Below are 24,323 nucleotides of genomic sequence, written 5' to 3' on the forward strand. Positions count from 1 at the left end.
TACAAGGTCATCAGGTTGTCCCACATGGGGCTCACAGTCTTCATCCCCATTTTTCAGATGAGGTAACTGAGGCACAAAGAAATTAAGTGGTTTGCCCAAGGTCACACAGCAGACAAGTGGCAGATCTGGGACTAGAACCCAGGTCCTCTGACTCACAAGCCCATGCTCTTTTCACTAAGCCACGCTGCTTCTCTACACATATTTAAGAAAGGCTGGTATTGAAAGACACTGCTGCTTTCCTAGCAACAAGAGCCCAACAGCAGGCTGATTCATTCATTCAATTATTAAGCATTTACTGTACGCAAAGCACTATGCTAAGCATAAACATTGTTTACCTCTGGAGAGAGGGACAAGACCTTGATTTTTTTTTTTTTGGTTGTAGTGGGATTGTCACTAAGCTATTCACATTCTCTTGTTGATCAACGGTGTCATCTTTTAATATGAAAAACAACTACTATATTCCTATCTAGCTATTTTTGTCTATGTCTGTTTGTCTCCCTATGGCCATGTTTCTCCTTCTTTACAGAGAGAAGTTTTACATATTTAGGAAAGAAATAAAAAGTACCAGGAGGAAGGATGCTAGGAAAAAGCCTTAAGTAATTTTTGGAAAGGAAATGTTTTGAATTCAATGACTGCTTAGCTGTACCTAGTTCTTTTCTAACTATGAGCTTATTGTGTCTGGAAGCAGTTTGCATCGATTAATGTAGGACTTAAAGGACAACTTTCCATTGACCAAATTTCATATGATGCAGGAACATTTGCTGGAGAAGTCTTGAACAACATCACAGGATTGTGCACTAGCCCACCTAGTCAAATTTCCCCTTCCCCTGTACTCTTTGCTCCCAGCACTTCTGCCATTGTCAAAGTCTGATCCATATCCTGGGAGGGGAAGACCCATACTGAGTCATGGGACCAACTGATTTTTCATCATGTGAACTTTCTCAACCCTTTACTCTTGCAGAATTCATAAAATTGTGATTCAGTTTTGGTTTGCCATCCAATTTTTTCATTTTCATTATTTTAACTAAATACAACAGAACTAATGCAGGGAAAATTCCCTAGGTTCTCCTCAGTTTCACAATATCTTCAACCTCCTAAAGCTATAATAAATGCTATGATTGGCTTGCTTCGTAAAAATGGAATTGCCCTTCACCTGAGTTATCTTGTGGGGATATTATAGGAACTTTAAAAAAAAGTTTTTAACTGTTATGCTGAAGAACATGTATACATTAGTGCCAAATACCTGAGCTACTTATTAGTCCATTTTTGGCTAATGGATGAGTTCAAAGACTTGCAATTTCTATGCAACCATTGAAATCTGCAGCTGTGGAAAAGAAAAAGGAGGACATATATCTTGGAAATACTTTATTGGTCTAATAGAGAGACAAGCAGAGTAATTTCCCATTATATGTTTTCTAGAGGTGTGTTGTTTCCATTGCTTTATTTTAAACCTTTTTTCACTAGAAAATGAATTTTGCCTAGTCATAAAAAGTCAGTTTAAAGTTTCCCTTTTTGGATGCCATGTAATTGAAGTGATTTTTATAAGTACATAGTGGATTGCAGAGGATTCTTAAAGTTTCATTATAAAAGTTATTTAAGTTGCACAAGTATTTATGTGTGGTAAGTAAATAGCATACTGCTCATTTCACAGTTGAATAATCTGAGAAATAGGAAGATATGAGAATTACTTAACATAAGGAAAAGTCAAGGACCACACTAGCATAAATACTTAGGATTGGGACTTAATTTATCTGCCCTGAATCCTAAATAATGCAAATTTCCCATTTTCATTTCAGAGATCTTAAGGAAAATATTGCGTTTATTGTTTATATTGGGAAGCAGCATGGCATAGTGGGTATAACATGGGCCTGGGAGTCAGATTGTTGTGGGTTATAATCCTGGCTCTGCCACTTCTCTGCTGTGTGACCTTGGGGAAGTCACTTCACTTCTCTGTACCTCAATTTCCTCATCTGTAAAATGTAGATTGAGATTGTGAGACCCATATGAGAAGGGACCATGTCCAACTGATTTGCTTGTATCCACCATAGAGCTTAGTAAAGTGCCTGGTACAACATAAATGCTTAAAAAATACAAGAATTGTTGTTATTATTATTATACTTCAAATGCATTTTGATTGATGTATTGAAATTTAGGGTCAACATTCCTCATTAATGAATCCCATCAGATTCATTATATGAAATAAAGAATTATATTTTATCAACTATTTTGAAGTAAAATGCATTTCTTAAATTCAGTGTACCAAATTGAGACATTTAAAATGAAAATTAAACTTTCGACCAACTTGTAGGGGAATTACTCTCCCCTTTCCAAAGCCTTACTGAAGGCACATCTCCTCCAAGAGGCCTTCCAAGACTAAGCACCCCCTTTCCTCTTCTCCCACTCCCTTCTGCATCACCCTGACTTGCTCATTTTGCTTTTCCCCTTATCTAGCCCCAGAAGCACTTATGTATGTGCATGTAATTTATTTATTTGTATTGATGTCTGTCTCCCCCCTCTAGAGTATAAGCTCGTGGTGAGCCGGGAATGTGTCTGTTTATTTTTGTGTTGTACTCTCCCAAGTACTTAATACAGTGCTCTGTATACAGTAAGAGCTCAATAAATACGATTGAATGAATGAAAAATCATATAATAATTATAATAATAATAAAAATAATTTTGGTATATCAGAGCTTACTGTGTTTCAAGCACTGCATAAGTAGTGGAGTAGTTAGAAGATAATCAATTTAGACACTGGCCCCATGTGGAGCTCACAGCCTAGTGGGGAAGGAGAATAATAATTTAAACCTTATTTGATAGAGGGGGTAACTAGGAGAAGGTCACATCAATCAATCAGTGGTATTTATTGAGTACTTACTATTGCAGAGCACTGTACTAAGCGCTTGGGGTAGTACAATACAACAGAGTTAGCAGACACGTTCTCTTACCACAGTGACCTTTCAGTCTAGAGAGGCAGACGTTAATCTAAGTAATTTAATAGTGTAACAGGCAAGGGTGGAGCTGGGATTAGAACCAAGGTACAAACCAGAGTAACAATTTTAGAACCATTTTCTAACCATTGCTAGCTTATAAATTCTTGACATAATACCTTACTAATGATGGCTTATGCTTTTTTTTTGGTCTTTTATTTTTCCTTTAAAATTTTCTAAAGTATTCATGCTTAAGTTTCCTTAATGCTCTCCTGGAGACCATTAGGTTTTGCTTTTCTAAAGTTTACAGCCCACAAACAGTGCGTTTATGTTGTTTTTTCTTCTATTTTCTCCTGATTTAAGTTATGTGTATGTGCCATTTTTTGTTTGCATGTGATAAGTTACTCCTTTTTTTTGTTTCCATTATTTATGTTACCATCCATTTATGACAGGCCACCGTGGAAAACATCATGAGGGATAAAATGCCAAAAAAGGGAGGAAGATGGTGGTTTTCATGGAGGGGGAGGAACACTACCACTAAAGAGGTGAGTTTGGGAAAAACCAAAGAAACAGATAATTTGTGCCAGTGATTTTTGATTGAATATCCAAGGCTTCTATAAGGGAGTTTCAGTTAGTTCACTGGAATAGGAGCTCTTGTTTGCAGAAGGGGCCATGCCTGGCTTGAGAACAGTAATGCTGGTTTTGCAGAAATGGTGATCGATAAGTGTGGGTTCTGCTGTATCTTCACATGTTCAGTCTACATTTTTCTGGGATATCTAGTGCTTATGCCATTGCTCACCAGATTGTATAACTAGGATGATGATTTGGCCCCAAAATGTTTGGTTTGTTCGAGACTAATCCCCTGCTTCGCCTCTGTCACCGACTCAGTATTCCTTTGTTGATGGTGTTTGGTGTAGTGTAGTGCTAACTTTTTGTCATGAGAAAGTCCTTTATAGACTGTAAGCTCTTTGTGGGCAGGGATCACATCTACCAATTTTGTAGAATTGTGCTCTTCCATGTGCTTAGATACAGTGCTCTGTACAAAGAAATCACGCAGTCAATACCATTGATTGATTGATTGGTAGACATTTTGGAGCACACTTTCAGTTTAATCTGAACAGGTATTCCACTATTTCCCATTGACAGTGTTGTAGCGGAAAGGAGGTTGAGGAGCAGAGAGAAGAGTAATTTATCTAAAGATTTTGCTATTTTTGTAGGGAAAAATTTCTCAACTGGGGTGATACAGATGCTAATATTATAGCATTTAGGGTTCAGGGGGAAAATGCAGCTTTATAAGAAATATCAGAGAATTCTTTGTTAAGGGGTGGATTGAGAGCACATCCCCATATTTTCCAGTTAGAAGGTTCAGACTATATTAAGTGGATTTTCACAGAACAGATGTTGTCTGGACTGTAAACTCATTAGGGGAAGGAACACATCCACTAATTCTGTGGTATTGTGATTTCCCAATAGTATAGTGTATAGTGTTCTGTACATAGTAAGTGCTAAATAAATCCAATTGATTGTCACATTATGAACCATCAAAATTAAGAATAAAGACATTTTTGCTGATTTCTGTTGATAGTGTGTTCTTCCATTCAAGATTGAAGGAAGAACTCCAAGAAGAACAATAATTTGTTTGCTGTAGCCACAATTATTAGAATTTGGTTCAGTTCCAGAAACGTGTAATTTATACAGTTGTTTCAGCCTAAAATAATACATTTGTTTTATTAAGATGCCTCCAAATAAAAGATGAGAAAATAAAATTTCCTTGAATAGAGATAGCCCAAATATTCTTTGGACTGGATTCAGTAGCAAGATATGTTGGGTGAAACTTGATCTTCAATGCTGTGTTTCCTGATGGCAAGTCAAGGCAAATGAAAGACCTGGTTGGAAATGGGCGGTCAACTCTATTATCTACTTAATAGATAATAATATCATCTGTAATCTATCTCAATATTTTCTAACTAAAATATATTTTAATGGAGCCCCCCCAAAATATGATGGATTTTAAAGCAGCCAAGCCTTATAACTATCACAGTCCAAAAAACCTGCCCTTTATTGTATGGATATTGAGAAATCAGCCTACAAATCTGACAAATCAATCTAAATCAACAGTGGTGGAGTTACAGTGAATGAATTGACATATAGCCCCCCTCAGAGAAAAAGCTAAGAAAAATTAACAGTTTTTTAAAATATACTTTTTTTGTTTTTTGTCTATTATTACAATAATGAAAAACAGTGTTTGGAGCATAAAAATTGAGATAATTAGGTGACACCTTCTCTTCTTCTCCCATATCTCCCACTTAGAGAAGCAGCGTGGCTCAGTGGAAAGAGCCCGGGCTTGGGAGTCAGAGGTCATGGGTTCTAATCCTGGTTCCACCACTTGTCAGCTGTGTGACTTTGGGCAAGTCACTTAACTTCTCTGGGTCTCAGTTACCTCATCTGTAAAATGGGGATGAAGACTGTGAGCCCCATGAGGGACAACTTGATCACCTTGTATCAGCGCTTAGAACAGTGCTTTGCACATAGTAAGCGCTTAACAAATACCAACATTATTACTTCTGTGTCACCCGTGAACTTGGATTTGCTTCCTTTTTTGACCCTTCTCTCAGCCCTACACCACTTATGTACATATCCATAATTTATTTCTATTAATATCTGTCTCCCCATCTAGACTGTAAGCTCTCTGTGGGCAGGGGACATGTCTCCCAACTCTGTTATATTGCACTCTCCCAAGCAGTTAATACAAAACCCTCCACACAGTAAGCACTTAATAAATATGATTGATTGATTAATTGTGACAACCTGAAATTCATACCCTCGCTATAGGGCAAAACCTCCTTAAGTATAACTCATACTCCTGAGCAGCTATTGATGTACAATTCCTTCCTTTGTAGGAAAGCAAGCCAGAAGACCTGGATGGAAAGGGACTTAATACAGGAGAGCAGTCATCTCAGATGGGCATTGGAAACAGGTACAGTGAGAGTTTGCTCCGATTAATACAGCTGCAGCCCACTTAATTCAACTGCAGGCATTTTAGAAAGTCATTACTACAACCCAGTCTGCATGCTTCACTCTTCTAGTGCCAATTTACACACTGTCCCTCAATCTCGTTTATCTCACTGCTGAACTACCACCCAATCCTGCCTCTTTATAGCTGACAGACTATCACTCTCCTCACTTCCAAAGTCTTGTTAAAATTACATCTCCTCCAAGAGGTCTTCCCCTATAAGTCCTCATTTCCTCTTCTCCCTCTCCCTTCTGCATTGACCTTGGATTTGCACCCTTTTTACCTCATCCCCAAGCTTACAGCAGGTTGTACATATCCATAATTCATTTATTTATATAAATGTCCCTCACCCTTTAGACTGGAAGCTCATTATGGGCAAGGAACATGTTTACCAACTTTGTTATATTGTGTTCTTCCATTCATTCATTCATTCAATAGTATTTATTGAGCGCTTACTATGTGCAGAGCACTGTACTAAGCGCTTGGAATGAACAAGTCGGCAACAGATAGAGACATTCCCTGCCGTTTGACGGGCTTACAGTCTAATCGGGGGAGACGGACAGACGAGAACAATGGCAATAAATAGAGTCAAGGGGAAGAACATCTCATAAAAACAATGGCAACTAAATAGAATCAAGGCGATGTACATTTCATTAACAAAATAAATAGGGTAATGAAGATATATAATAATAATAATGTTGGTATTTGTTAAGCGCTTACTATGTGCAGAGCACTGTTCTAAGCGCTGGGGTAGACACAGGGGAATCAGGTTGTCCCACGTGGGGCTCACAGTCTTCATCCCCATTTTACAGATGAGGGAACTGAGGCCCAGAGAAGTTAAGTGACTTGCCCACAGTCACACAGCTGACAAGTGGCAGAGCTGGGATTCGAACTCATGAGCCCTGACTCCAAAGCCCATGCTCTTTCCACTGCGCCACGCTGTTGAGCAGACGAGTACAGTGCTGAGGGGATGGGAAGGGAGAGGGGGAGGAGCAGAGGGAAAGGGGGGAAAAGAGGGTTTAGCTGCGGAGAGGTGAAGGGGGGGTGGTAGAGGGAGTAGAGGGAGAAGAGGAGCTCAGTCTGGGAAGGCCTCTTGGAGGAGGTGAGTTTTAAGTAGGGTTTTGAAGAGGGGAAGAGAATCAGTTTGGCGGAGGTGAGGAGAGAGGGCGTTCCAGGACCGCGGGAGGACATGGCCCGGGGGTCGACGGCGGGATAGGTGAGACTGAGGGACTGTGAGGAGGTGGGCAGCGGAGGAGCGGAGTGTGTGGGGTGGGCAGTAGAAAGAGAGAAGGGAGAAGAGGTAGGAAGGGGCAAGGTGACATAGAGCCTTGAAGCCTAGAGTGAGGAGTTTTTGTTTGGAGCGGAGGTTGATAGGCAACCACTGGAGGTGTTTAAGAAGGGGAGTGACATGCCCAGATCGTTTCTGCAGGAAGATGAGCCGGGCAGCAGAGTGAAGAATAGACTGGAGCGGGGCGAGAGAGGAGGAAGGGAGATCAGAGAGAAGGCTGACACAGTATTCTAGCTGGGATATAACGAGAGCCCGTAGCAGTAAGGTAGCCATTTGGGTGGAGAGGAAAGGGTGGATCTTGGCGATATTGTAAAGGTGAAACCGGCAGGTCTTGGTAACAGATAGGATGTGTGGGGTGAACGAGATAGACGAGTCAAGGATGACACCGAGATTGCAGGCCTGAGAGACGGGAAGGATGGTTGTGCCATCCACGGTGATAGAGAAGTCTGGGAGAGGACCGGGTTTGGGAGGGAAGATGAGGAGCTCAGTCTTGCTCATGTTGAGTTTTAGGTGGCGGGCCGACATGCAGGTGGAGATGTCCTGGAGGCGGGAGGAGATGCGAGCCTGAAGGGAGGGGAGAGGACAGGGGCGGAGATGTAGATCTGCGTGTCATCTGCGTAGAGATGGTAGTCAAAGCCGTGAGAGCGAATGCGTTCACCAAGGGAGTGAGTGTAAATGAAGAACAGAAGAGGGCCAAGAACTGACAATGGTCTACAAACAGTAAGAACTCAATGAATATAATTAATCAATTGATTCATTGACCCATAACTAAAATATCAAATTCTGTGACATAATGCCGTGCTCAGTGTTTAACTATGTGCCTTCCTAGCAGTTATTTCTTTAGCTCTTTATTGAAAATAGACAGTGTCTTATTCTTTCACGATGTGTAAGAAATTCTATTAGACAAATAGAAAAAAGTGGGTTTCTTTTGTCATTTTACTACCAATGTATCCTTAGGGAAAAGTTAAGCTAAAAGCGAGGAACGTAACTACCAACTCTCTTGTATTGTTCTCTTCCAAGGACTTAGTACAGTGCTCTGCACACAGTAAGTGCTCAATAAATTAGATAGATTTAATACATTGTTTGCTAAACCTATTATTTGAATTTTCTTTCTGATTACTCAAAAGATGAATTTAGAGTTAGTATTGTAGGGTCAATTAAAAAAACAAAAGATTAATTTCATTCATGGTTGTTCCCAATACAGAATGTATACAGAATGTTACGAGATGCTTTATAATTGAACATCCAAACTTTTATCATAAAAATAATGAAAATGACACTTTAAAATCTAAAATACCACAGCAGGTCTTTTTCTGACACGTTTTCAGCCTGCACTCAGAGATTTAAAACAAAACAAGCCATTTTCTTCCCCAAAACACTTTTGAAGAATTAAAATTGAGAGTTTCCCGAACTTGGAGAATTTGAAATAGATGTGCTACAGAATGGCAGACGGGTTTCTATTACAATACGAAAAGATAAAATTATTCACTATGGCTAACAAGGGTCCATTCATTTAAAAAGGTGACATTGCTGTCAATGAGAATTTCCCACCCTTTTTCATTTTCTGTAATGTATATTCTCATCTCTGCAGTCCTTCAAAGATAGCATTATGCACCAATTTAGTAAAAGCTAACTGCAACTGTTATAAATAGCCCACATCCCATTTGGGTTCCAACTTAGGGAGAGAAGCATCCACCAGTCTGCAATCAGTTTAGTTGAAATCTGGATTTTGTTTAATTAAAAATGGTGTGATTTTGATATGAACAATTTTCACAAGTGGTGAGGCATACCTTCTACAGCATATATTGATTTATATCGGAGAAGCCGTGTTGCTCAGTGGAAAGAGCCTGGGCTTGGGAGTCAGAGGTCATGGGTTCTAATCCCAGCTCCACCACTTGTCAGCTGTTTGACTTTGGGCAAGTCACTTAACTTCTTTGGGTCTCAGTTACCTCATTTGTAAAATGGGGATTAAGACTGTGAACCTCATGTGAGACAACCTGATCACCTTGTATCTCCCCCCAGCGTTTAGAACAGTGCTTTGCACATAGTAAGTGCTTAACAAATGCCATCACTATTATATACAGTCAGTTCATTCATTCATTCAGTCGTATTTCTTGAGCGCTTACTATGTGCAGAGCACTGTACCAAGTGCTTGGAACATACAGTTCATCAATAAAAAGAGACAGTCCCTGTCCACAATGGGCTTATAGTCTAAAAGGGGGCACACAGACATCAAAACAAGTAAACAGGTATCAATAGCATCAGTATAAAGTGAATTAGTGTTATATGTACACATCAGAACAAGTAAACAGGCATTAATATACATAAATAGAATTTTATATGTACATATATATAGAAGTGCTTGGGGACGGTGAATGGGGTAGAGCAAAGGAACCAAGTCGGGGTTACGGGGAGGGAAAGGGGAACTGAGGAAAACGGGGGGGACTTGGTCTGGGAAGGCCTCTTGGAGGAGATGAGCCTTCAGTAGGGCTTTGAAGGGGGAAAGTGATTGTTTGGTGAATTTGAGGAGGAAGGGCATTCCAGGCCAGAGGTAGGATGTGGGACAGGCGAGAACGAGGCACAGTGAGAAAGTTTGCACCAGAGGAACAGAGTGTGCAGGGTGGGCTGTAGAAGGAGAAAAGGGAGGTGAGGTAGGAGGGGGCAAGGTGATGGAGAGTTTTGAAGCCAAAAGTGAGGAGATTTTGCTTGATACAGAGGTTGGTAGGCAACTACTGGAGATTTTTGAGGAGGGGGGTGACATGCTCAGAGCATTTCTTTAGCAAGATAATCCAGTTCTGCTACAGTGCATGTTTTCATTACACAGTTGGGGTAAAATGCTGTTGCATTAAGGAAAATTTTTTCACCAACGCACACCTGTTCCAGATGTAATGTGATCTCAAGGTGGCACAAGAAGAAATTGTTTGGATGAAATTATTTTGTGCATGTGTGTTGCATCGTTTAAGGCAGGAGCCTGCCTCTTTGTTTCCCAGCCTCAGCCTCAACCTCACTCTACTGAAGTACATCAGACGTCTTGTATTTCCAAACTTTAAGATAATTTAATTCATTTAAATAGCAGTAAAGGACAAGCATATCAAATCTTCTGCTAGTGGTGGACAAAATGTACTCTTCCAAGCACTTAGTACAAAGCTCTGTATGCAGTAATCATTAAATACCCATGATTATTAGGAATTTGTATTGGAAAAAAAAAGTCATCCCTCTAAGACATGGTTACTGGAAAATATGGTTTCCCCATAAAATGAGGGTTTTTTTTCAGAACACATCTTCAGTATTATAGCAGAAACGACTGTATCCTGTCAGTGCCCAAGCTCCTCCTTGTTTGTAGGGAAGTTAGGTAACCTTGGAAGCTTCTTTTAATCCTTCTTGCAGCATAGATAATCTTTAGAGTAATAGTACATTAGAAAAGTGATCAGGCATCCAAAATGTTTGCCTTGTCTAACTTCTTGGCTGGGAACTGCAGTGACCTTCAATGCTAGTAGTCTAGGTCCATGGTTCTACAGTTAGAGCTCTGGAAACTTATACCACCATCCTGGTTCCTCCAGAGTAACCCTCTCACTCACAGAGTTGGGGCAGAGAAGAGAAATCAGGGGGTGCTTGGTTCTGTGATTCAGATTTCTGAAGTAGATGCCTCAGACTCAGAGTGGCACTGTGGAAATGAAGAAGGAATTTGGTGTCTATGTTGTGACCAAAGGCTGGCATCTTTGCAGGATGGCTTGGAGTGGCATGTTTTGGTTGTGTACTGGAAAATACCTGCCCTAAAATGAAACCAGAGAATAATGTGGAGATCACAATAAGCAAATACTTGTTAGGTGCATGAACTCTGATTTTCATACAGTGTAATATTTTTAAATTTCAAAATTATTTTAAAATATGAAATACAATACTAATTTTTTCAGAGTTTGCCTAGTAACTGAGTTTTTACATTCTAACTTAAGCCACAGGTCAGAAAAGCAATTTCCAATTCATTTTCACTCTCGGTTTTGATTTTCCCAGAATGAGACTGCTGAACAGAAGCAGGACTTCAGGAAAAAGAGGGCTTTTCTGTAGCCCACTTGGCATAGATGATTTATATGGCTTAGCCAACAACTGACTGTAGTGCATTTTGGAAATGCTTATTGGTTTTACAATTAAGTACCAGCCTGGGGCATCTAGTCTCATCTGAGATTCTTGAGGATTCTGCTGTCCCATTTTCATAACATCCTCAGAACTGGGAATGATTTAGGGTAATACGAAGCTGTTGACAAGAGCCAATCACCAGGCCATGTCCAAATCATGTTGGAATGAGCCATGATCTTGGTTGGTTAAGATAATAATAATAATAATGATGATGGTATTTGTTAAGCCTTTAGTTTGTGCCAAGCACTGTTCTAAAGGCTGGGGTAGATGCAAGGTAATCAGGTTGTCCCACCTGGGGCTCACAATCCCCATTTTACAGAGGAGGTAACAGAGAAGTTACATGACCTGCCCAAAGTCACACAGCTGATAGGTAGCAGAGGCAGGATTTGAACCCATGACCTCCGAAGCCCAGGCTCTTTCCACTAAACCACTCTGGGACTTGAACATGGAGTAAGCTAAAAGTCTCTCACCTTCACGGTTCTTTTCTTGCTGAATCCCTATTTTCCATTATGTTAATACATGCAGATGTCTGAAATCCAAATAAATTACCTTTCCTGAGAGTTCTTTGCAAATCATCAAGTTTGAATGGTCCCTTAAAATTTCTTTTCTGTTTTTTTAAAATTAGACTTTTTACAGTAATTCCTAAATGTAATGCTTCTTGAGTGAGATCTTTAGAAGCAATAACTACCTGATCTATTTTTATAAATTTAATCCTATTTAATTAGTATCTAATGATGACAACTAGCATGCCCCAGAATGAAAAATGAAATAGATCTGTGAAGGGGAATTCATTTGTTTTACATTGATACATTTAGAACCGGATGGAAAATGATTATCCCTTCCCTTCCCAGGAGATTGGGGAGAGGGAGTACCTAGATTAGAGAATCAATTGATTTATGCATTGATTCAGTGCTAATGTATTTTTAATGGATTCCCAAGTGCATTTACTAAGTGGTGATTGCATCATTTTGTTGAATGCGATGTTCCAGAATCAAGGATGAGTCATCTTCAAGCGATGAAGACCATACAGCGGCCAAACAAGCTAACTCCAGTCACCTCCCCCATTTGTCTGGCGTCAGCTACAAAAAGACACTTCGACTCACTTCAGAGCAACTGGTACATTATACTTGTTCTTTCTGAGTTGCTATTTTATAACCTAATGGAGATGAAAGTCAAGGCCGTGGGAGGTGACAGCACAGATTTTCTCATCTGCTGCCTTTCCAGTGTGTATCAAACTAAATCTGGAAGATTCTCCTTATAGGAGGCAGTTCTGCAACCACACTAATTCAGTCTCCTGCTTCTTTAGTAAGAATGTGGAGGGCAAAGCCTAGTGCCAATTTTGATGGCTGTTTAACTAATAGGAAGAGAAATTGAGCAGACCAAGATAACCATTTAATGTCACTTACTCAACTGAACAGCCCTTAAATGTTGTTTGCTGCTTCCATGACTCATGGCGTTACAAATGACCTGTGGGGTGAAAGGCCTCCAAACATACAGTCATTATTGGTCCCTGAAGACATCTGCTGTTCATTAGCATATTATAAAGTGAAGCTAGAAATTACTGGGAGGCTGTTTGCTGTCTGAATTTAGTATAGTCAGGAAATGATTTCCTATGGTTTCATCTCAGCTTCGACGAAGGTAGAGCATGATGAATGTTGACAAGTTGTGTTTCTACTTCTCCACTAATAAGTTAATAGTTTAATTGTAAAATATGGATAGTGTAAGTACACATTTTCTGAAATATCTCATTTAACTTTATAATGACAATGATGAAGAGCAATAATATGAAAAAGAGCCAACTATTTTAGGTGTGGATAAAAATGTTTTACCTCAGAGCAGTGAAACATTTTTAAAAGCCCCCTAGTTAGCCTCCAGATAATATTTTATGCCTCATCATTGATTTCCATCTACAGATCACAAACAATTTTATAAATACTACACAAATGTCTCCATTCCCCTGGAGGGGTAATTATTGATGGATATAATGTGTCAGGAGAAGAACAAAGTCCCTCTCTAATCACTAAAAACCTTTCTTCTTTGGAGCAAAGTAAAGAAGGCCAGAAGCCCACTGAGACCTGATTTTCTCCAGAACTGCAGAACTTTCCAGGGTGCAGAATTCCAGTGATTCTTGACAGCCTCTCTATGCTTCCCACAAGGTGGTGATAAAAAGTGAGCATTTGACAATAACAATATACTTTTTTTTTTTTTAGATAAGCCTAAAATTAAAAAATGGTCCAAATGATGTGGTCTTCAGCGTTACTACACAATATCAGGGCACTTGTCGCTGTGAAGGCACCATATATCTATGGAACTGGGATGATAAAGTTATTATTTCTGACATAGATGGAACGATTACTCGGTATGTATAGATAAGCAGACTCATTTTCCCTGTTGAGGAAAATTATTTTTCAACATAATAGCATGATTATTGATCCTTGGTTTTTATTGTCAACCTGTTTATCCGTATTTTGTTGTAAGTTTCCATGGTGATGTTACTTTGATTAGAAAATGCTGGTCATTCAATCTTAGGGAGCTATTGATCTAAAGTTTTTAATTTTGACCCTGATATGGAGACTTGGCTAATCAAGAATTGCCTTCTTTTCTAATGGTGAAAGACTCATTCCCTGTGAGCATTTTTCTTTTATATTTAACATTTTTGAGCCTCCAGTGCTGTAAGAAAGCTAAGGTGTTTGGAAAATTCTACTAGTTTTGCTCCCACTGCCCATATCCTATTGCTTAAGCCTTAAACATTTCATCAGTCACTTTTGGTTGGGACTGTGGGCCTTCTTAGTCATGAGACTTTTATAAAATCTAGGAATAATTCTAGCAACAATTACGTTGAAATAATCTATCTGGGCTCTTGCTCAATCTTTACCTTGATTTATTTGTCTCTGTTCTTAACATCATTTAGGTCAGACACCCTGGGTCATATTTTGCCCACACTTGGCAAGGATTGGACACATCAGGGGATTGCAAAGTTGTATCATAAAGTGAGCCAGTAAGTGCTTTGTTGTATTCTCTCTGTGACAGAAATACATGTATACATAATATCTTATGTAAATTGCCCTTTATGTGTGTACAGCACAAAAGGGATAGTATAGCAATGATGAATACAGAAAAAATGGACAAATGACTGTTTCAGATGCAACTTTACAAATGACAGTTCCAAGGACAAAGTCAATGAGCCTTTGAGAAAGTAGAATAAAAAGATGTATACCAATAGAAAGTCAATAAAGCAAAACAGGAAACCTAGGGGAAATTTGTTGATAAGATCAAAATAAATGAAATGTCAGGGATAAAAAGATAGAAAAAGGGAGGAAAGATAATTTTGTATGTGACCAACAACATTTTAGGGTGAAACTGAAGACTCAAGGGAATTTATCAAATAATTTTAATATGGACACTGAACTTTCTAACATAAAACAGTGTAAAATGTGGGTGACTGCAAACTATAAGTGACTGCAGAAAAGTGGTCAATATGGATTAAAGAACGTGTTCCTTTGGAGGAAGGGAAATCGGTGGGAGTGGAAGAGATATGAATGCACACATGCACAAGCACACACACACACACACACACACACACACACACACACACACTCACATACATACTCATCTATGATTGTAGAGAAAGACATACACATGTTGCTGTTGATATTTTAAAAAGCATGGGCCTACACTACAGGAAAAATAGTCATGCAGTTTGAACAGTTATATTGAAAATGTGAATTCTTAATAAAATTGAAGAATTCCTGATGACCAAAAAAGGGCATATTCCCTTTATAAAGAGGAAAAGAATGATCCTAGTCTTTATTCACTAATCAGTTTACTTCAACAAAAGATAGATTTTAGAGTAAATTGCAAAAAGAAATCAATCTGCAGAACACCGAGAACAGCAAGAGTTGCTAAGAAGCAGATAACATAGTTCAACAATTACCACTGATTGATAACTTTGTGTAAAAGCAAATTCTATCAGGCAAACTTATTCTCTATCAAATTAGAAAAATAATGTATGTCATTGGATTTAAAAAAGAATTTTCAAATAGAGATTGAGGATATTTTTGTGAGAGGCACATGAGGAGAAATCTGTTCTCTCTAGACCATAAGCTCATTGTGGGCAGGGATCACGTCTATCAACTCTGTATATTGAACTCTCCCTAATGCTTAGTACAGTGCTCTGCACACAGTAAGTGTTCAATAAATATAATTGATTTATTGATTGATTAGCTACACCTTTGGGTCCAGTGTTAAGTGGGATCATTATGAATTTTACCATTTGGTCCTGCCACTTAAAAGAAGGTTGGAAGAGCTTCTAAGAATCCTGAATTTGGCTGTAGTGGCCATGGGAGAGGTTGTGATGGCAGCATAGAAAAGGGCATATGATGATATGGGTTACTCATCATGGTGGCTTGGGAGAGTACAACTGTGAAGGTAAACATCCCTATTTGAGAGGAACTTCAGTTCTTGCAGAGGAGTTGGGCAAAGAGCAAACAGGGAAGAGAGTTATAAGGAAGGAAGGTTGAGGGGTGAGTGAAAATAGGGTGGGGCATCTTGAGCAAGAGGAAGAAGATGGTAACTCTCAAGTACCCTACCCCTATAGCAGAGGACTTGGGGCACCCCAAAATGACTTTTCTTATTTGAAATGCAGTTCCAGCCTCATGAGGCTGAGTCCTCAGTTTAGGCAAAGAACTTCCATAGTTTGGGTGTCTGTCCTATTCCCTGGATTAGGACAGACCATTTCACCCAAAACCAGCAGCAGGTGAAAGCTGCCCCTTCCTATTTTCCCTCACCCCTCATCCTTCTTTCCCCATAGCTCTCTTCCACATTTGCTTTTTGCCCCTCTCCTTTGTGAGATGTAAAATTCCTTGCAAACAGGGATTGTATTTACCAATTCTGCAATATTCTCCCAAGCACTTAGTACAGTGCTCTGACCAGACTAATGACTCAGTAAATACCATTGATTGATTGGCTCTCCATTTTACACCTCCTTTTATCTGCCTCATTTTCTATTTCTTCCCAATTCCCCCTCCTTTTCCTTTCTTTCCCATTTTTCTTTATTCTCCCATTTACCTCCCCACCTCCCTTCTTTGGCATGATTCCCCATCTCCAACCACCTAAAACAATCATATTAACTCTAGCCCCTGAGAATACCACCACTGCTGTTAGCAGGGGGGCAATCTAAGCCTGGAACCAGTAAGACTTGCATTGGAGAAACAAGTAGCAGAGGGGTGGCCGCCACTATCATTTCTTCTAATATCTTTACTCTCTGATGCGTTCCCCACTACCACCGCCTTACTGCTAACTGGTCAATTTCCCATGCCACCTCCTAGGGAGTCCCTACCAGAATTTCCATCCAGGCTATGTTAGTGGTAGCAATCTGAAGGGATATGTAACGGGACATTCCTCAAGCTTATTTTTGCTATCTTATCTCTCCTTCAAATGACAGGACTCTAGCAAATGGTAGATGATTCCCCTAGGGTATTTCATGTCAATCACCACCGAGAACTTTCCAATGCTAATCGTAGCACCCAGAGATGGAACCTAACCAGCAGTAATCAGTCAATCAATCTGTACTTAATACATTCTAAGCGCTTGGGAGAATTCAGTAATTTTAGTTGACATGTTCCCTGCCTTCAAGGAGTTTACAGTCTAGCAGAGGAGGCAGACTAAAATAATTTTCTGATAGGGAAGGCAACACGGTTTATAAAATTGTTACAGAATGGAATTGTGGCGTTGAATACACAGGTGCTCAGGTAACATGAAGGTGTGAAAATTTCATATTGCTCTACTGGGGAATAGAGCAGGGAGGAAAGAGATTTATCAGGGAAGGCCTCCTGGAGAAGGTGCCATTTCAGAAAGGACTTGAAGATGGGGAGAGCAATGATCTCCTAGATATGAAGGGAGAGGGGGCATTCCAGGAAAGATGGAGGCTGTGAGCAAGGTGTCAGTGGTGAAATAGAAGAGAATGAGGCTTAGTGAGTAGATTAGCATGGTTGACAAATCCTTTTCTTATTTTATTAATTTTTATAATATTTGTTAAGTATCAAACACTGTTTTAAGCAGTGGGGTAGGTTCAAGTTAATTAGGTTGACATAGTCCCTGTCCAACATAGGGCTCACAGTCTAAGAAGGAAGGAGAATAGGTATTCCCATTTTATAGTTGAGGAAACTGAGGCACAGAGAAGTTAAGTGACATGCCCAAGGTCACACTGGAAGCACTTGGAAGATTAGAACCCAGTTCCTTTTGACTCCCAGGCCCATGCTCTCTCACTAGGCCACACTGCTTCTCTTATTTGAATATAAATATTGCATAATAATAATCTTATTCAATACGTACCCTACACATGTATTTTTTATACATTAGATATGTGTATAACAATTATGTGATATTCAAAATTAGTCCAATAAAATGTGTTCTATGACATGGAGGATGGGAGGAATGTCTTTTCTCTTAATGACTATATATATATATATATATATATATATATATATGTAAGCTTTTGCTATATATAAGAAAGCAGCTCAGTTCCATCCTATCAAGTTAAAACTAGGTATGTTGTGGAAAACATATGTGGAGACCATTCCCTTCATTCCAACAGCAGATTCTTTATGGAAAAATGTGTGAGCCCCCTTTCTGATACTTTTAGAAATAATTTACTTTGGTAGAAAATATTTACTTTCTACAGATAATTGTACCCTTCATATTTGTCCAGCATAGAACTTAATGTCTAACAGTAACTTTTCTTGTGAGGAATCAGTGCACCAAAAGCTGAAGCCATTTAATAATGTTATTGTTTTTTTTTTCTAGAAATGGATACAAGTTTTTGTACTGCTCAGCCCGGGCTATAGGGATGGCGGATATGACAAGGGGGTATTTACATTGGGTTAATGAGAGGGGCACAGTACTACCTCAGGGACCCCTGTTACTGAGCCCAAGCAGTCTGTTCTCAGCTTTGCACAGGTATAAGAATCTATTGCTTATTTTATCGTGTGCTTTTTTAACAGATTTGTAATGAAGTGAAAGTCACTTGTTTGTCTTGAATAAGAATCCATAGTGTTGTTTTATAAGGTGGTGGTATTTTTCTTTGAATTTGGTTGATGTGAACAGTTCATTATTATTATTTTTTTTTTTAGCAGAGTTGGTTTTCTTTCCAAGTAAGTCTAGGAATTTTTTGTTGACTTAGAGTCAGATTAGATGGGATTCTTTTAATAACGTTGGTCCTAGGGACCAGAGCTAAGAGGTTTTAAAAGATTTGTTTTGGTGAAAGAGTCAGGAGAACCTTCAAACACAAAATCAAATCTCCTCTTATATCATTTTGAATAGAAGCTTGCTTTTCTGATGAGGAAGTACAGTCATTAACAATGATAGTAGAGTTTGTTCTCTTCTCTACCTGTTCTCTTCATGTTCATTTACTTTTCTATTTCTGTGTTTGGCTCTCTCTCTCTTTCTCCTCTTCCTTTTCTCTCTTTTCCCATCCCATGTCACTGCACATAAAAGGATATATTTAGCTCTGTGTGTTAGCTCCTAGTTTGACAACATCCATTAGTGTTCATTCTTGCCTCTGCCTCTTTTTAAACCAAAGCTAATGCATCAGAGTCTCTCCTTTCTCCTCTTCTCTCCCCAAATGAACTAGTTGTCCTTAGTTCTAGAGGGTAGTGAGAGGGAGGGGCCAGGTGGCTGATGCAAATCAATCAGTCAGTCGATCAGTGGTATTTCTTGAGTGCTTACTATTGCAGAGCACTGTACTAAGTTCTTGGGAGAGTGTAGTACAAGATAATTAGCAGACACATTCCCTGCACATAACGAATTTACAGCCTAGAAGGTTAGCTCTGTTAAGCACCCAAATTGTGAGGCCTAGAGCATTTGCTCTACATCAAGGCCAACCAGGAAAATGAAATACTATTGCATTTGTAGTATATTAACATTATTAAAGTGCATTTTTGACTTTTGGAAAGTTGACGTTTATGATACTATCCTTAGAAAACATGAAAATGTCTGGGGTAAAATAGAACAAAAAATTAGCTTTCATTGATAATACAAAATCTCAATTGTATTAGAAAGCGATAATAGAAAGGTACATATTGAAGGACCGAAGTGGTAGCATAGATTTCACTAGCAATGCAGTCATTTTCAATGGGATTTTTTTTTCCCCAGAGTCCTGATGACTTTGGCTACATTAGAAAAGATAGAAGAAACCCTTTTATCTTATCCAATCTACACACTCCACTTACTTTAATGCTAGCTTACTCACTATACCTTGATCTTTTCTGTCTTGTCACTGATCCCTTCCCACATCTCTGTTGGGCCTGGAATTCCCTCCCCCTTTCAAGGATTTGGGAGTCAGAGGATGTGGGTTCTAATCCTGGCTCTGCCACTTGTCTTCTATGTGACCTTGGACAAGCCACTTCACTTCTCTGTGGCTCAGTTCCCTCATCTGTAAAATAGAGATTAAGATTGTGAGTTCCATGTGGAACAGGGACCGTGACCAACCAGATTAGTTTGTATCTATCCCAGCACTTAGAACAGTATTTGGCACATAGTAAGAGTTTAACAAAAATCCTATTATTGAGGAGAGCATGGCTTAGTGGATAGAGCACAGGCTTGGGAGTCAGAGGTCAAGGGTTCTAATCCCAGCTCTACTGATTGTCAGCTGTGTGACTTTGGGCAAGTCACTTAACTTCTCTGGGCCTCAGTTACCTCATCTGCAAAATGGGGATTAAGTCTGTGAGCCCCACGTGGGACAGCCTGATCACCTTCTTTCCCCCAAGTGCTTAGAACAGTGCTTTGCACATAGTAAGTGCCTACCAAATTCCATTAATATTATTATTATTAAGTCTGCCATTCTCTCCACCTTCAAAACTCTCCAAAAATCACATATTTAAGAGGTCTTCCCTGACTAAGCCTCCATTTTCCCTCTGTTCTCCTCTCACTGTCAACTGTGCAGTTGACTGCATACCCTTGTGTATACTCTGATTCTAATCCCACCCCCAATGAACTTATGTAAATAGTGTAAATCTACTATTTCCCATATGTGTAATTAATTTTAATATCTGTGTCCCCCTGTAGACTGTAAGTGCCTTGTGGGCAAGGATCATGTCTTCCAACTCTATTATATTATACTTACCCAAGTCATTAATACAGTGCCCTTCCTAAAGTAAGCAATTAGTCAATACCATTGACTGATTATTCTTCCAGTAAAAAGTTCAGAAGCAACTCTGTGAAACATTTTTATTCATTTTTTTATTGCCCCCAAAGTATCACTTGCATATCATGAAGTAATATTGTTCTTCAAGGATAAAGGTTCTTGGATGAAAGTTCTATATCTGAGCTTTCTTCTTGCTTCTTTTTATTCATTCATTCGTTCATTCAATTGTATTTATTGAGTGCTTACTATGTGCAGAGCACTATACTAAGCGCTTGGAAAGTACAATTCAGCAACAAATAGAGACAATCCCTACCCAACAATGGGCTCAGTCTAGAAGCAGGGAGACATAACAAAAAACAAAGCAAGTAAAAGGGCAATAATGATGGTATTTGTTAAGTGCTTACTATGTGCCAAGCACTCTTCTAAATGCTGGGGGAGATACAAGGTAATCAGATTGTCCCAGGTGGGACTCACAGTCTTAATCCCCATTTTAGAGGTGAGTCACAGAGAAGTGAAATGACTTGCCCAAAATCACACAATTGATAAGTGGTGGAGCTGGGATTAGAACCCATGACCTTTGGCTCCCAAGGCTGAGCTTTTTCTACTAGGCCACGTTGCTTTTAGAATATAACCAAAATGATAGGCTCGCTATTCACTGTCAATAATGAAGGGCTAAGGAAACATTTAAGATTTTTTTCAAAGCAAATAGCAGGCTTTGAATACGTTTGCCACAGGCAAGAATGAGAGACCCCTTTAATCAAGTGTAGTTCTCCTGTAACTTTTTCAGATCAAAGTTGCAGTTGGTTACAGAATCATATTATGAGAAACAATGCCTAGAAGCCATGCCCATGTTGAGACAGTTCTCCGAAGAGTTCTTTGGCATCCTAACTCCTCAGTTGGAGAAGTAATTGATCTCCAGAGAATATGGAGATGCTCGTATCAGGGATGATTTCTTTCTGGAGGAATTCTCCAGCCACTCCCAACTTGGCAGTTCATATATGTATGATGATTGGAAATTTTTTTTCTGTTTATGTAGAAGTGACCTTGGAACTAATAATAATAATAATAATCCCCTAATTTGAAGGATATATATATTTGACCTTGCAGGATTGCATGAAACAAAGGTGATGTAAATATACAGACACGATCATTCAGTGCTTAGAACACTGCTTGGAACATAGTAAACCCTTAACAAATACCATCATTATTACTATATTTTACCTTAGAGTACTGGAATTCGTCATTCAATTCCATATACATGGAAGGTCCAACATGGATTTAAACATTTCTTCAAAATAAGATTATTACTCTATTTTACCTTAGAGTACTGGTATTCCTCACTCAATTCCATATACATGGAAGGTCCACATGGATTTAAACATTCTTCAAAATAAGAGAATATTGAATTACCCTATAAGGGGACTAAAATTTGAGATTTAATTAAGTATACTGTTTCAATTCATTTTTAATTGATTCAATGCGAGATAAATTGAACCTGGGCATGGGTACATGGCAGAAAAGGAATTATTTCATAATCATAATTTTTAAATTGTGCCTTGCATTTTCTTCTGTCTGCTTTTTATTCAACAGAGAAGTAATTGAAAAGAAACCTGAAAAATTTAAAGTTCAGTGTTTGACTGACATTAAAAATTTGTTCCATCCTAATATGGAACCCTTTTATGCTGCTTTTGGGAACAGACCTGCTGTAAGTATAATACAGACTAAAAATGCACAGTAATTTCTAGAAATATTGCTAATTTTAACAGCAGCATGCCCTGACAAATATATTTTGAAAGTACTATACTTGCTCACCAGTATGTGAAACCCGAATGGCACTGAATCAGAACAGTATGCAACTTTGCAAATAGCCACTTATTCTGTATAAAGCCGCCAAAATGATAAGTGCCTGACTAATGGGAAACAATTATGTTTTGATTTCCAGCGGAGAGGGTATGATGCCATTTTCTGGTTGGGCTAGAAAATTTTATACTTATCTGAAAGGCTGGTATGTGACTTAGTTTGGCTCTAGTGTAGTTTCATTCCATTTTAAAGGTAAATTCAGTCAAATGCTGGTACAGACATAAAGGTATTTGCTTCCCTGAAATGGGTGTTTTAGTCCCAAGAAAGTACCTTATCCCAATTAACTGACAAAAAGACACAAAGAACCTCCAGTAGAGGAGGTTACATTAACTCAAGGCCTCTCCCAAAAGCTCCAGTCAGAGCAGAGAAATTTGCCATATGGGACTGGCAAATACACCCGGACAGTTTTCAGAGTGTGTCACATAGTAATAAATGTTCATTTGTGGTGATGATGATGACGATAGAGTTTTGTTAGGTTTTGCCCCCAGTCGTTGGTCCCAGAAACTGGTCCCAGTTGGTCCCAGTTTTTAACCACTCAATCTCCAAGGGCTCCTTCCCCTCTGCCTTCAAACATGCCCACGTCTCCCCCCATCCTAAAAAAACCCGCTCTTGACCCCACTTCCCCCTCCAGTTATCGTCCTATCTCCCTACTACCCTTCCTTTCCAAAATCTTAGAACGAGTCATCTACAATCGATGCCTAGAATTCCTTAACTCCCATTCTCTCCTAGACCCCCTCCAATCTGGCTTCCGTCCCCTCCACTCTACCGAGACTGCTCTCTCTAAGGTCACCCGTGACCTCCTTCTTGCCAAATCCAATGGCTCCTACTCCATTCTGATCCTCCTTGACCTCTCTGCTGCCTTTGACACTGTCGACCATCCCCTCCTCCTCCATACCTTATCTCACCTCGGCTTCACGGACTCTGTCCTCTCCTGGTTCTCCTCTTACCTCTCTGGCCGATCATTCTCGGTCTCCTACGCTGGAGCCTCCTCCCCCTCCCATCCTTTAACTGTTGGAGTTCCTCAAGGGTCAGTTCTTGGCCCTCTTCTGTTCTCCATTTACACTCACTCCCTCGGTGAACTCATCCGCTCTCACGGCTTTGACTACCATCTCTACGCAGATGACACGCAGATCTACATCTCCGCCCCTGTCCTCTCCCCCTCCCTTCAGGCTCGCATCTCCTCCTGCCTCCGGGACGTCTCCACCTGGATGTCGGCCCGCCACCTAAAACTCAACATGAGCAAGACTGAGCTCCTCATCTTCCCTCCCAAGCCCGGTCCGCTCCCAGACTTCTCCGTCACCGTGGATGGCACGACCATCCTTCCCGTCCCGCAGGCCCGCAATCTCGGTGTCATCCTTGACTCGTCCCTCTCGTTCACCCCACACATCCTATCCATTACCAAGACCTGCCGGTTTCACCTCTACAATATTGCCAAGATCCGCCCTTTCCTCTCCACCCAGACGGCTACCTTACTATTACGGGCTCTCGTTATATCCCGGCTAGACTACTAGGGCCTTCTCTCTGACCTCCCTTCCTCCTCTCTCGCCCCGCTCCGGTCTATTCTTCACTCCGCTGCCCGGCTCATCTTCCTGCAGAAACGATCTGGGCATGTCACTCCCCTTCTTAAACAACTCCAGTGGTTGCCTATCGACCTCCGCTCCAAACAAAAACTCCTCACTCTAGGCTTCAAGGCTCTCCATCACCTTGCCCCTTCCTACCTCTCCTCCCTTCTCTCTTTCTACCGCCCACCCCGCACGCTCCGCTCCTCTGCCGCCCACCTCCTCGCCATCCCTCGGTCTCGCCTATCCCGCCGTCGACCCCTGGGTCACGTCCTCCCGCGGTCCTGGAACGCCCTCCCTCCTCACCTCCGCCAAACTGATTCTCTTTCCCTCTTCAAAACCTTACTTAAAAATCACCTCCTCCAAGAGGCCTTCCCAGACTGAGCTCCTCTTCCCCCTC

The 24,323-nt window shown here is 40.0% G+C and overlaps 1 protein-coding gene across 5 annotated transcripts in view; it reads left to right on the forward strand.

The window, feature by feature from the left end:
- The window catches only part of LPIN1 (lipin 1), a 144,968-nt gene that overhangs the window by 114,670 nt on the left and 5,975 nt on the right, over positions 1-24,323 (forward strand). For all 5 annotated transcript variants that reach the window (XM_029061186.2, XM_029061194.2, XM_029061204.2 and 2 more), the window contains 7 exons: positions 3,380-3,472; positions 5,828-5,904; positions 12,352-12,478; positions 13,573-13,721; positions 14,274-14,360; positions 18,167-18,319; positions 22,095-22,209. In XM_029061186.2, the coding sequence (XP_028917019.1) occupies positions 3,380-3,472; positions 5,828-5,904; positions 12,352-12,478; positions 13,573-13,721; positions 14,274-14,360; positions 18,167-18,319; positions 22,095-22,209 (801 nt within the window). The remainder of the gene's footprint in view (positions 1-3,379; positions 3,473-5,827; positions 5,905-12,351; positions 12,479-13,572; positions 13,722-14,273; positions 14,361-18,166; positions 18,320-22,094; positions 22,210-24,323) is intronic.

Source organism: Ornithorhynchus anatinus, chromosome 1 (assembly GCF_004115215.2).
Source record: "Ornithorhynchus anatinus isolate Pmale09 chromosome 1, mOrnAna1.pri.v4, whole genome shotgun sequence".
Taxonomy (NCBI): Eukaryota; Metazoa; Chordata; class Mammalia; order Monotremata; family Ornithorhynchidae; genus Ornithorhynchus; species Ornithorhynchus anatinus.